Source organism: Eleutherodactylus coqui, chromosome 13 (assembly GCF_035609145.1).
Source record: "Eleutherodactylus coqui strain aEleCoq1 chromosome 13, aEleCoq1.hap1, whole genome shotgun sequence".
NCBI classification, from domain to species: domain Eukaryota; kingdom Metazoa; phylum Chordata; class Amphibia; order Anura; family Eleutherodactylidae; genus Eleutherodactylus; species Eleutherodactylus coqui.
Genome location: NC_089849.1, coordinates 30227525 through 30240782, shown reverse-complemented (window position 1 = coordinate 30240782; position 13258 = coordinate 30227525). Strand labels below are relative to the sequence as shown.

Below are 13258 nucleotides of genomic sequence, written 5' to 3'. Positions count from 1 at the left end.
CTCTTGCAGACCTTGTGGTTACGAATATATTCTATAGCAAATAAAGTGTGTTTGTTTTTTTTTTGTTTTTTTTATATCTCCATAGGGAATACTGTCCAATCCACTGCTCCTTTTCCAACTTCCCTGAGTGCTCCTTTATCTCTTCAGACAGGAGTCCATTTGAAACTGCTCCCACCAACAATAGTACACATAAAGACCCCAGGTATGTCTTACTTTTCACGTGCGCCTTCTAAGGGATTGACCTTATTTGATGACCCCGGCCTCAAAATGAAGCTGCCTGATGTATTTTTACTTAGTAAATTTATCAGCTCTGAACATGGCTTGTCTAAACTAAACCTCTGCAGCTATGTCCTGGTACTGCAATGCATCCCGTAACCTGTTTTTGTATTATGCGGAAAGTGGTACATTGCTCTTCCTGCACATACAGTGTGTAGTGTGTAATGTGACATGGCGGACACAGGAGCGGAGCCCAGCTGCAGAAGAATTACTGATCACTCTGATCCTGGCTAGTAAACCCCCTTCAGTTCAGCTCTACACAATTAGGCTGGGTTCACACGGGGCGGATTTGCCACGGAATTTCGCTGCAGCAAATCCGCATGCGGCCGCTAATCCTTGGATTAGCCAGCCATGTGGACGAGATTTCTCAGAACTCTCGTCCACACGGGACGGCAAATCCGCTGCGGCTAAGCTGGGAGAAGCCACTCCTGCGTCGCGGATTTGCCGACCGCAGCAGGTCCCCCCCCCCCATCTATGGGAGCGCCGGCCGCAACGGAAGAGCGAGCGGCCGGGCCACTTCAAAACCGCCGCGGGTTTTGAAGCAGCGGTTTTTCGCTGCGGCCAAACCGCGGGATTTTTGTCGGGAATCCACCCCATGGGAACCCAGCCTTAGGGCTCAAACTCCACTATGGCACATGGTCAAAGTTCATCATCAGGGTTTTACCAGCCTGCAATGTAAGTAAAGGTGGTTGCATTGCAACTTTCAATTGATGCAAACGCGTTTCAAGGCCTTCAAATCTGGATTTCTTGCAACTGTCAAGTCCTGGCAAGTTGCAACACAAAACTACATTCACTTACATAATTTGTGATGCAGGCAGGGTGATGTATGTTGCAGTCAAAGCTGCTGTGTAACCCTAGACTGACAATGATTGTCCTTTTGAATACTAACTGCTGCCCCCAATTCCATTTGCCAATGCAGGCGTATCATGCACTGACAGTTTTGGGGCAGATTAAAAGCCCCCAGGTCTGTATAGTGATTCTGCCTGCATACCAAAAAGTTACAAAAAAACTTTTAGTAAGAGAACCATTTTTATTTTGGTTTATACTACTGGTACTTTTTATTAAAGTTATTGTATCCATTAATATGACTTTTAAATGGCACTATGCTTTCCCTGTTATTAGGGACCAGAAGGAGGGTGAAAAACCACGTAATTGGGAGAAGATTGGATATTGTGAGTGCTGCCAGATAACCTACCAAAAGCTTAGCGAGGTAAGAGGACACTTGCCTGTTTTTAAAGGTAAGAATGGATCCTGTAGGTACAAGATCACACACTAGCATCCATTTGCTTCCTGCAGCACCTGATCAGCAAGCAGCACTGCCGCTTTGCTCTCAAAGCTTCCAATTATAGAGCCATTGATGACCTCGCATCTCTTATCCACTACGACTTTGTTCCATTGCCTCCCGGGTAAGTGCTCTCAATCCCCTCAGCCTATGTCTATTGCCCCCAGGCCCTTTACCAAGTGTTGGTTGAGTGGTTACAGCTTCTTGAAGCAAAGTTGCTGCAGTAGCCTTGATGCATTCTCCCATCCTGCAGTATCAGCAGTAACATTATACAGAGCTCTACTTGTGTATATATAACTATAGCTGGTGCGCTCACTCATAGGCTTTTAGTGGTTTATATGGCCATCAGGGGCCTTTATTAAGGTTACTAAGAGTCTGACTTTTTAGAACAAGGTAGTAAATGACAAGGAGGTTTTATGTGCTTTTAGCTGAAGCTTGTAGACTAGGCGACACTAGATGTACAGAGTTAGTGGTTGTGGTTTATACATCAGCAATTGTTAATGTAAAATACATAATATACAGTAATGCCTAATACTAAACCAACAGTTAACATTTAAATGATGTATATAGAGATGTGACTTCACTTCTTCCATTATATACACATTATAAAAAAAAAAACAACAAAATCCCTCCCCTAGAAGTTGTCAGAATCGAAAGAAACTTTCTCTGTGATCGTAACGTTGATATAAGTAAGTGATTAGAATATCTAAACAAAAGGATAAATTTTAACGGAAAACTAACCTCTTGAAGGGGGGCTCTATCATCCTGTTGTACCACCTCTAGCTTGGATAAAAGATGTGATACAGGCGGGCATGGAGGCTCTAGTACCCTGTTGTACCGCCTCTAGCTTGGATAAAAGATGTGATACAGGTGGGCATGGAGGCATACAGGTACTGTATGGTATTCTGTGGCAGATTGGTCCACGTTTACTGTAACTGAACCTCTAGATTGTGCAAACTCGAAGGCTGGCTCCCCAGCTGGTCCCATTCATGTTTTCTACTGGTGATAAATATGGCAACTGGACAGCCATAGAAATGTGACAATGTTGTGGAGAGATTCCTGTGACACCCCCCCCCCCCCCCCCTCTTCATGCATTCCCCCCTTGTGGGTGCGGCCGAGCATTATCCTGCTGGAAATGCTTCTTGGAAGCCGCCATGAGAGGAACACATGTGGCTGCAGGATGTCCTGAACATATCGCTGAGCTGTCATTGTCCCTCATACCACTACTAGGGGTGACTACTTGGAGCTGCTCGTGCTTGTCGGACAATCCTCTCTACTGGTGGTCTGTCAAAGGCATCCTGATCCTTGTCGCCTTGTATACCCTCACACATCCACTGGTCCCAATACCTCCTAATAATCTGGTCAGAACAGCCCAGTTGGTGGCAATTTTGTCGCTACGGCCATCCAGCTTCTCACATCCCAATAATGCGCCCCTCTCAGACTCTGAACCGGGGAGATGGCTCTTCTCTGCATCATAGAGGCATGTAGTGGTCAACAAGCTCTACACAAGCAGAAGAAGAGGTCACTCCACACAAGGAGCCTTTTATAGGCCAAGGGGGGAACCACTTTTAGGGCCTCTGGTGGCAAAACCATTCATCTCCTCTAACTGCACCACAACTCTAGTGATTTGTAGCTCTGCCTGAAATGTAACTGCATGCTTAGCTTTGCAACAAAACTGCAACTCATCTAGGGGCTGGATTGTTTTTTTGTTTCTGTTTTTCTACAGGAGTGTAGAATATTTCATGTATCATGGTATAGAGCTTATTTGATTGGCAGCAGCTGCTTGACACTGGTTGTTAAAAGGGTGTTCCCATCTCGGCAAGCTATCCCATACCTACAGGGTGGGGTATAAGTTCACGATAGGTGAAGGTCAGACTGCTGGGATTCCCACTGATCCAAGGATGGCCATGCTGGGGGTAACAGACTTCAAGCGCTTGGCAATCTCCAGCAGCTTCCATTGCAGTGAATGGTGCAGTGGCATGCATGTACGACCACCCCTGTCAATGTTTTGGTGACTTCTCTGGGTCGATGGAGGTCCTAGCCACTAGACATCCACTGATCAGCAAGTTATCCCCTGTCTTGTGGATAGTGGAGAATTTGCTGAAATGGGAATACCTCTAAGTTTACTGGTTAGTTTTACCCATATCGGAAGGAATGAAGTTTTTTTCCTTGGGGAGAAGCTTAATAAGCATGAGGAGACTCAAAAACCATGCAGGCTTCCTCTGAGAAACTTGGTATGCAGATGAGGGACAGTACAAGGCTTCTGCAGCGCCACCTACAAGTTTTACTGTGTTTATTTCCTATAACTATCAATGAACTCTGCAGACTGACTTCTTATATACCTGCGGTCACACATAGGCTGCATATGCTATAGTGGAGAGACCGGTGATCCATGGACGACTGCTGCGTGGTGGGAGCTTTAGCTCCAGCACTCCATAGATTTTCTTTAGCGTACATCGAAGCTTAATTTCTCCTGCTGCCTCCATTCGGACCGTTTCATGGTCCTGATTACTTATTTGGCTGCGCTCCACACCCAGTGTCTCTTGGCCCAGATCCAAGCAACCTCTCTGTCACTGGCCACTGAGGCGTACTTCCAGAAATAGGATTTTATCAGTAATCCAACCCCCTGTAGCATCCTGTGTGCTGGGGACCTGTGAATTGGAAACTTCCATCCTGAATTAGTGACCTATGTGACTTTGCATCTCTCACTCCTAATCATCAAGACGGCTCTACTTCTATTACATAAGCTGATGTAACCTAGAAGTTTCACGGTTATCGTGCTGCAGCTGTAAGTCACACAACTTCTGGTAAATGTGAACGAGGCCTTATAGTAGTTTATGCTTTCTGTCTGATGTACATTATGCACCTTATTTATGCATAAGGATGACCATGGTGGCCATTCGGCGATGTGTGCTAAGAGTTTAAAGTGTAACTAAACTTTTTTTTTTTTTTCCTTCTCAAACTTCTGCCCCTCAGTGACACATGAGTTTTGATCAGTGGGGTTCTGGGTGCTGAGACCCCCACCAATCCTTAAAGTAAAATGGCAGTAGCACTCAGCGGAGAGCTGTCGCTGCAAGCTATATACGTACTCCATAAACTTTCTCTGGAGCCCCTACACCACGAAGAAGCACAGTACTCGATTCAGTACCTCTTCCCTTTCGCTTTAGTGATTGGTGGGGGTCTCTGCACCTGCACACTTGCCTATCAAAACTTTTATGTGTCACTACGATTTGTCAGAAACTTGTAAAAAGTTTAGTTACCCTTTCAGTGCTGAAAAACCTTATGCCCGAATGATGGAATACCAAGCTGACCTCTTGAGAGATGTCTTTTCTGGAAATATCGGTTTATATATAGAAAAAATTGTAATCTGCTTTTTAAAAATATTTTTAAGGTTTAAACCCAACGAAGAGCCGTATGAAGATAAGGCCCCTCCACAGAGTTTAGAGCAGCCTCTGCTGAAAGAAAAGGAATTTTTGGAGAAGGAGGAGGACCAGCAAGATGAATCCAAGGATCTACCTGTGGATCTTGTGGCAGAACGTCCCACAGAGGAGCACGGCCTGGTTTTACCAGAGAGGCATGTAAAACAAGATACAGCATGTCCCATGGAGAACCACAGTCTGGGTTTGTCTAAGAAGCCACCAGCAGAAAACATGGTGATAGATCCAGCACAAACGGGGGGTTTACTTGTAGAAGACAATAGACCCCAAAGTACAGTAAGTACAACTGCTCTGGTGCAGTGTGACTTACCCTTAGAGGCAGCAGCAGGTTCCCATGTGGGCCTTGTTACCAAGATGTCTTGGTACACTGAGGAAGCGGGGCTGACCTCCGTGTATACAGTCCAGTCTCTTGTTATACCCCCAGCTCCTGGTCTTAATCAACACATGGCGATGGAGAATTTATCGGTACAACCGCAACTATTCCTTAGTGCCCTGGGGGATCCTCCTTTTTCACTGGCACAGGGTGGCTTTAAGAATTTGGATAATAATGACCAAGGAGAAGCTACTCTCTCCACATATGTAGAGCCACAAATCATTAATGCTGTTCTTCAACAAACTAATGCATTGCTGGGTGATAAGCCGCATGTCATACCAAGTACTGGACTGGATTCGGAACGTTCTTCAGCGCCTGCTACTGGAGGTGAGTGCTCATTACAACATCTGGATGCTGCTTCAAGTGTAATGGCACCAATCGTGGAGTCTGCAGTTGATCAACACCAACATGTCCTGCTGGTTTCCACTCAAAATAAGCTGTTAGTGAATACTCCATGTGATATGCCAACGGAGCTAACTAACAACTTATCCATAAACCAGTTGACACTGGCACCTTGGCATCTATCTGCAGAAGATAATGTCACGGTTACGCCAAGTACAGCACCTTCGGTTGACGCGCAAGATCCGGAACCGACGGTGCCTAATGTAGACTGCGGTGGAGGCAAACGAAAGCATTGCTGGTCTCCATGTCAGCCTGCGGGAAAAAGACAACCTTTATCTTGCCAGCCAATGCCGTTGTGGGTACTTCACCATCTTCCCAGCTCTGCGAACCAGCCAATAGTCCCCATGTTTAGTGACTGGGTGGATAGAGACTGCAATAATAGAGCAGCTGAAGACGAAGGGACTACTCTCCCCACATTCTGCTACAACCCTAAGATGGTGCAGTATGACGCCTCATCGGAATCCGACTGGGACTCCCATCTCGCGTCTCTTCGGCACAATAACCCTCATCAGACCGCTCATTTTGGAGAACTCAGGACGGCTCAGGTCAGTCTGGATGAGAGCTGTTATGGGAAACAGCTTTGTTCAGTATTGTCTCATGAACAGACTTTGGGGTCTCCCGGCGCTACTCAGACTGTAACCTTATCACACACCTCATGCGACATTTTTCTCAGTGGAGTGGCATCCTGAAAAGAATGGACTAATAACTGGTGCCCTCATTCCCTGGCGTGATGCCATCTACCTGCTCATCGTTTCTGCATTGCTTATTACCCTGTATATTTGTCTTGCTCCTATTTTGTCCATTACACTTGCTCTACATATTCCCCCCCCCCCTTCTCTTTCCGGGATGGATGAGCTAGTGAGCCCTCTGCTTCTGCCCACAGCTATTAAGTGCATCTTAATGACTCTTAATGGCATAAAGAAGTTCTAGCTGGAGTTAAAATGCTGAATCCTGCCAAGAACCAAGACGCTTCAGACAAATCCTATACTTGCACAGCCTCGAAGAATGGGCACGTTCACGTCGCAAAGATAAAACCCCGTCCTCCCCCTCGTGGTGCGATAAATTATAAAACCCATGGCCCGATGGTTCACACTATCATAACCGTCCTATATTAAATGTATTTATATTATGTGGCAAGACACGATCGATCTCCAGGGGAAATGTCCCTTCTAAGGCCGTCGTCTGTCAGCTTTTCATTCACAAGTCGGGCAGCTTAATTAATTTTGAATGAGGAAGAGGTTTGAAACCGAGTGTCTCTATTAATGAGCAACCTACAAGGTTTGTATACAAGCAAACCGCATATACTGCAACTGTATCCACACCGTATACGCTGTACATTGGGGGTGGACAGATATAGAAGAGCCAACTAGACCATTCCAGGAGATATGATGTATTGGTATAGTAGTAGTGCAGTCACACACTACACAAACGCCTTATATGAGGTGTGATCGGTATGTAGGGGATGTGACTAGTGTCTTGCATTGTCCATAGCTCCCATGCAACATCCCGTTTCTTCTCTACCCATTTTATTAGCTTTATGATCGCCATCTATGACTTGTTCCTGTTTGAGGACGTTTGTGATATGTCACCACATGTTTACATGAGCCTATGGTACGTAATAGTCATGATGTGGGTCTTTTCTTTTTTTGGTTCCCTAGATGGCAGTATTTCCTTTTGACTTTTTTATATAATCCTGTAAGTATTAAAGGGGTAATCCAGGTAACTACTATTGATGACCTAATCTCAGGATAGATCATCAGTAGTTGATCAATTGGGGTTCCCTGCTGGATCCAACCGTCCACATCAGTGGTCAGAGCCGAAAGTGCAAAAGGCTGTTTAATTCCCATTGAAATCAAACGAAGTGATGCCTTCCATTACATTTCCAATTCTTCATTGCAGTCGGATATGGAGGTGTAATGGAAGACATCACTCGTATTGAAGTCGGTGAGAGTGAAGCCATGTATTGCACGTCTAACCCTGACTACCGACTCGGACATCTGGCCCCGCTACACTGACAACTGGCCAGAGGATCCCAAGCGGTGCCCGCCCCCTTACCCCAACAATCAATAGCAAAAGCCCAGAATACCCCTCTGATGGCTTCTGCTCTGAAAATAGTTGTCATTACTGTTTTTATACAGAGGATCTTTTATATATGTCTGTATGTTGGTCATTCTCCCTCCTACCTGTATAATGTGAACTTGTAACTTAAAGTTTATTTTTTATAAAAAATAAAATATATAATTTCTTTGCTACTTTTTTTTATACTATTCTGTACTGTGAAAACCGGTAAACACTACAGCAAAGTCCTGTCTGTAACTATATAGTTAAATGATCAATAAAGCTGTGTTTATGATAGCCAGTGTGATAACTAGCAAAAGTGCAAATCACTTTACGTAAAATTATATTTTTGTGCTGCAAATTCCCTCTGCAGTGTTGGCCACTAACGGCTCACCTTATTCTTATTTGATTTGCTGCCCATTGTCTCTAGTTAGACCAGCGTCACATGGGTGTCAAAATCACGTGAGCTTTGTGTGTTAGGAGATGCACAAATATGAACGCCATTCTTTTGAATAGGGTCATACACATGAGCAATGTTTTCCTGCATGGCACTGCGATGCCAGAAACAAAGCGCTCATTGTTTTCAATGGGTAACTGTGCCATCCTCTACCGTGGCTGTGACAGCCAAGCCGGAGGATCCCTTCATCCCCGACGCGATGTAAGGCTGTTTTCCATGAAAATGTCTCACATTCATGGGAACTTCACATGGTAGTCAGCACGATATCGCACTCGCCCATGTGACGTTAGCCTAATAGACATAACAAGACATACCGTGTGTAGGACTCATACTTGTCATAGAAGTCTACGGGGCGCAAAGGAGAGAAATAGGAGACTTGCATAGACGCACACACCTGTAGCTAATACTCGTGATTCCTGTAGCTTTGGGACAGTAAATCAATCTATACTGCTCAGTCCTTTTCTAGTGTCCTACATAATGCTGCAGGCTATGCAGGTTTCTCCATGTGCAGTGTATGGGAGACAACATTACAGCAGTTTACACCCAGCAGCTCAGATATGAGTAATAGAATTACAGCCGTTGGAGCGGAAACCTGGTGATAAATGCAAAATACAAGTCCATATAACGTTAGAAATGGTGCTTTCTCATCTGTATCATTGGGGGACACAGCGAAGACCCTGGGTATAGCTACTAGGAGGTGACACTAAGCAGAAAGTGTTAACTCCTCCTCCTAGCTATACCCCTCCTCTAGGCACCAAGCTGATCAGTTTTTAGCTTGATGCCTGCAGGAGGCAGACCTGTTTAGTGTAGGTCTTCCAAGAAGACGCCTATTGTGGAAATACGAGTAGGCAGCTTCCTGTCCTCCCACGGGAAGGGCAAATGATACAGTGTCTCTGCAGTGCTGTTACGCCCGACCCAAAGAAGAAAAGGTGGCTTGATCATGCCTTGTGCAATAGATCAATGCCTGACAGCCATAATGGTCCCTGCCCCTGAGCAACTGTCCTCCTCTGTGACAGCAAGTGTGGGGCGGAACACTGCTGGAGCTGGAGGCCGTGCCACAAGTTCAGTACGGCTGGGGACAGATCTCTGTTAGGATTTTCTGGAAGAGGGGCGAGTAGGCAGAGGTAAGTTATAATCCTTCACTCTCCATCTCCTCTCCCCTGTCTTTGGAAGGGGTGAAAAGCCAGGGGAACGTTGTCCTCGTGAAGCCGACCACAGATGCCAGCCTCTCCCGCTGGGGGTACACTGGCGAACCTCTCCATGCAGGGAAGCTGGTCCCCGCAGGTAGCCAGGCTTCCATTTGATGTACTGGAACTGCAGCCAACTTTTCTGTCGCTGTGACACTTTACCTGGCAGCTCAAGGGTTGGCTGGTTCAAGTGCAAACGTACAATTTGATGGCAGTCGCATACATCAACCACCAAGGCGGAACCTGAAGCACATAAGCCATAGACGAGGGGTCAAGGATACTCACTGGGTCGAACTGCATCTGCTAGCAAATCCGGCAGTCTACATCCCAGGATTGGAAAACTTGATCGCATATTTTCTCAGCCGAGAAACAATCGACCTGGAAAAATGGGAACTGCATTCTGACGTGTTCCAGGCAATATGGCCGCAGTGGGGGCAACCAGACGTTGACATGATATTGTCCAGATTCAACTGCAAGGTGCAGCACTTAGTGGCCAGATCTTAGGATCCTTGTGCCCTAGAGGTGGATGGAATTCCACCTCCCATACACTTTTCCTCTGTTCCTGCTCCTGCTGAGAGTGCTCAAGAAGAGCAGGATTGAGGGTCGTCTGGTAATCCTGATAGCACTACACTGGCTGGGCAGAGCCTGGTATACGAACCTCATAGATGTACTCGTCGACTGTCTGTGGCGCCTGCTGCAGAGACAGGATCTGCTCTTGCGGGACCCACTTTTTCATCCAAATTTAGCGTTGTTTCATTTGATGGCATAACTGTTGAAGCCGCTGTTCTGAGGTCATGTGCGTTTGCGGAGCCAGTCATTCAGACCATAATAAGGGCCAGGAAATCCTTATCTTTTCGGATTCACCATCAAGTCTGGAAACTGGTTTTCATTTGGTGCGAGGAACTAATTTTGCATCCAATGCGTTTCACACTGACCCGTGTCTTGTCCTTCCTACAAGCCGGATTGGACATGGGGTTGAGTTTGAGCTCCTCGAAGGATCAAGTGTTTGCCCTATCTATTCTCTTTCAGAGACCGCTGACCGCCAAGTCTGCGATCTGTATTTTTCTTCAGGGGGTCTCTCGCTCTGCGCCAATGTACCATTCGCCGACCCCCGCCTTGGGATCTGAATCTTCTCCTGGGCATTCTTCAGTCTCATCCATTTGAACCGCTAAGTGAGATACCGCTTTCCCGCTGGCAATTACATCTATACGCCGGGTTTCGGAGCTGACTGCGCTGTCAGTCAAATCCCCGTTTCTTGCTTTCCATCAGGGCAAGGTGGTGTTGCGTCTGGTACTGTCATTCCTGCCGATGGTGGTGTCCTCATTCCACCTCAATGAGGACATTGTCCTTCCCTTGCTCTGCCCTTTGCCGCCTCATCCGAGGAAATGGGCCTTGCACAAGCTGGACATGGTGCATGCTTTACAGACGTATGTTTCAAGAACACATGAGCTGCAACAGCGTGATGCCCTGTTTGTAGTTCCTGAGTGACTGCAGCAAAGATCTGCATCATCCAAGGTGACCATTACCAGATGGGTCCATACGGCGGCGGTCGACGCATATCATGCCAGGGTAAGGCGCCCCCTTTACGTGTGACTGCGCACTCAATGCAGGCAGTGGGGGCTTCCTGGGCGATTCACCATGGGGCTTCAGCCCTCCAGGTGTGCAAGGCAGCGACTTGGTCATCCCTACATACCTATTCCAAATTCTACAGGGTGCATACTTTTGCATCGGCGGACGCCTCCCTCAGTCGGAGAGCCTTGCAGACTGCTGTACACTGACTGCATGTGTCTGCTGGGTAGGTAACCCACCCCTTTTTGTAGGACTGCTCTGGAATGTCCCCAGGTCTTTGCTGTGTTCCCAAATTATACGGACGAGAAAACCGGACTTTTGGTATAACTTACCGTAAAATCACTTTCTCGTCACGTTCATTGGGGGACACGGCACCCACCCATTTTGTAGTTAACATATTTTTCTTGTTGGAACTTTCCTTTTCTGTGGTCGCATATAGCGTTAATATACGTACCATAGAGTTTTTATGCTTGTTGCTGTGTTATGTTGTACTCCTACTGGGCTGTTCCTACTGCTTGCATACAAAACTGATCAGCTTGGTGCTTGCAGGAGGGGTATGGCTAGTAGGAGGAGTTAACACTTTTACTTAGTGTCGCCTCCTAGTAGCAGGAGCTAGACCCGAGGTCTTGGAATCTATAATTACTGTTAAAGACTCTTGTTGAAGCCGGACATTATGATTGACCCTGAGACTGTTGCGCTCTCTCTGCCTCTCTTCCTACCCAATACTTCGCACTGCAGCTTTTCTTATTCTGACCGGTTGGTGTGTATCAGCAGGTTCGAAAGCTAACATTTCAATGCAGCAGTAATAGAATAATTACTTACAGATAGCCAATCCTGTTGTATAATTCATGTGTCTTTATCCCCTAACCGCCCGTCTGTCCTTTGAACTTCTCCACCGCTATAATGGACAGATGTATCATCCTAGCTGGACTCTACGGTTGTCAATTGGCTTCAGACCAGCGTGATAAAGAGAAGGTCCGGGACCCTAGCGGCACACGGAGGATTAAAACTTGATTTTCTTATTATATGTAGTAGTAAAATTCCGGCCAAAGGTAGGTTCAATCCCCTCCCTTTCTACAACTCCCTCGCTTTAGGAGCCTTTTTATAGAACGAGTATCATATAGTATATCGCTGCATCGTGCCTAACTGAGCAATAATCGTTCAGTGTAAACAGTGACTGAACGACAAACGATAATTTGTTTATCGTTCATCGTTTAGTTTCTACAGACATAAGCTGATCATTTTATTTTATTTTTAACGTAAACAGGCAGTTGTTCATCTCTAAATGACTGCCTGTTTACTTTGAATGGGGCCAACGGCAGCATCGCCCTACAGGCTAGGTGCACGCTGTGCAATGCAAGACTTCCCCATTGAAAACAATAGGAGAAACTCTGCAATCCTCCATTCGACTAGTTATGGAATGTGCATTTTTTTGGCAGGCATGTATTTGAAGTTTCAACCCCCTCCCCAATCCCCACTCATTGGCGGCCAAGTACACAAAAGGCACATAAATACACGTGAGCGGACTTCGAGTGAGCACTCGCTGCTGTGAGCGACCCCAGCACCCAGTGTTTCAGTGAAGGCCAAATCAGCGAGATCCTGTAGAAGCAAGTAGTCTTCTGCAGAGGGGCAGGGACTGCTCCGTGGAGGATCACTCCTACATATTTGTGTTTCTGGGAACCAATGAACTTTAAGTGGGAGGGGAAAAAAGTTGAATAAAAGGTGGGAGCCAATCGGAGACTAATGCCGAACATGCACACACCTCCCTCCAATGTTGTTGGCTAGTCGTTAAAGGACAACAATTACCTTTTAACACCAGATGATAATTAATCAACCAGCAATTTATTTTTAGCTGATTTGAAACAAAGGAACTCGTGAATGAATTCTCACCCATTTGGAGCAAGTGACTGCTCAGATGATGGTTGTGCCGTGTAAAGGCACCTCAAGATGCCACCGGCACACACAAAGGGGATCAGTGTCCCTGCCAGCGCACAGGTGCGGTTCCCTCACACCGCCCATTGGCATTCTCCTGTAGCCCAGTGCTGAGCATTGTGTTATCCCTCAGTACAAATAATTGTGTGTATAGTATCAACATGACATTCTTGACCTTTCCTTACTCCTACACTGTCTGTCCTTTTTGGCTACGACCATTGAGATGTCTTGTAGAGTCTCTGTTGTTAGTTTGTGGTGGTCGTCTTCCAAGATGCGCCCACCATC

At 46.3% G+C, this 13258-nt stretch overlaps 1 protein-coding gene across 4 annotated transcripts in view; it reads left to right on the top strand.

Moving 5' to 3' along the window:
• The window catches only part of DBF4B (DBF4B-CDC7 kinase regulatory subunit), a 29253-nt gene extending 21210 nt beyond the window's left edge, over positions 1-8043 (top strand). For 3 of the 4 annotated variants that reach the window (XM_066587911.1, XM_066587913.1, XM_066587910.1), the window contains 4 exons: positions 86-202; positions 1399-1486; positions 1573-1682; positions 4950-8043. In XM_066587911.1, coding sequence (XP_066444008.1) covers positions 86-202; positions 1399-1486; positions 1573-1682; positions 4950-6459 — 1825 coding nt within the window. In that variant the 3' untranslated portion in view covers positions 6460-8043. The remainder of the gene's footprint in view (positions 1-85; positions 203-1398; positions 1487-1572; positions 1683-4949) is intronic. The other variant, XM_066587914.1, reaches the window with a different exon arrangement.
• Positions 8044-13258: the final 5215 nt, after the last annotated feature.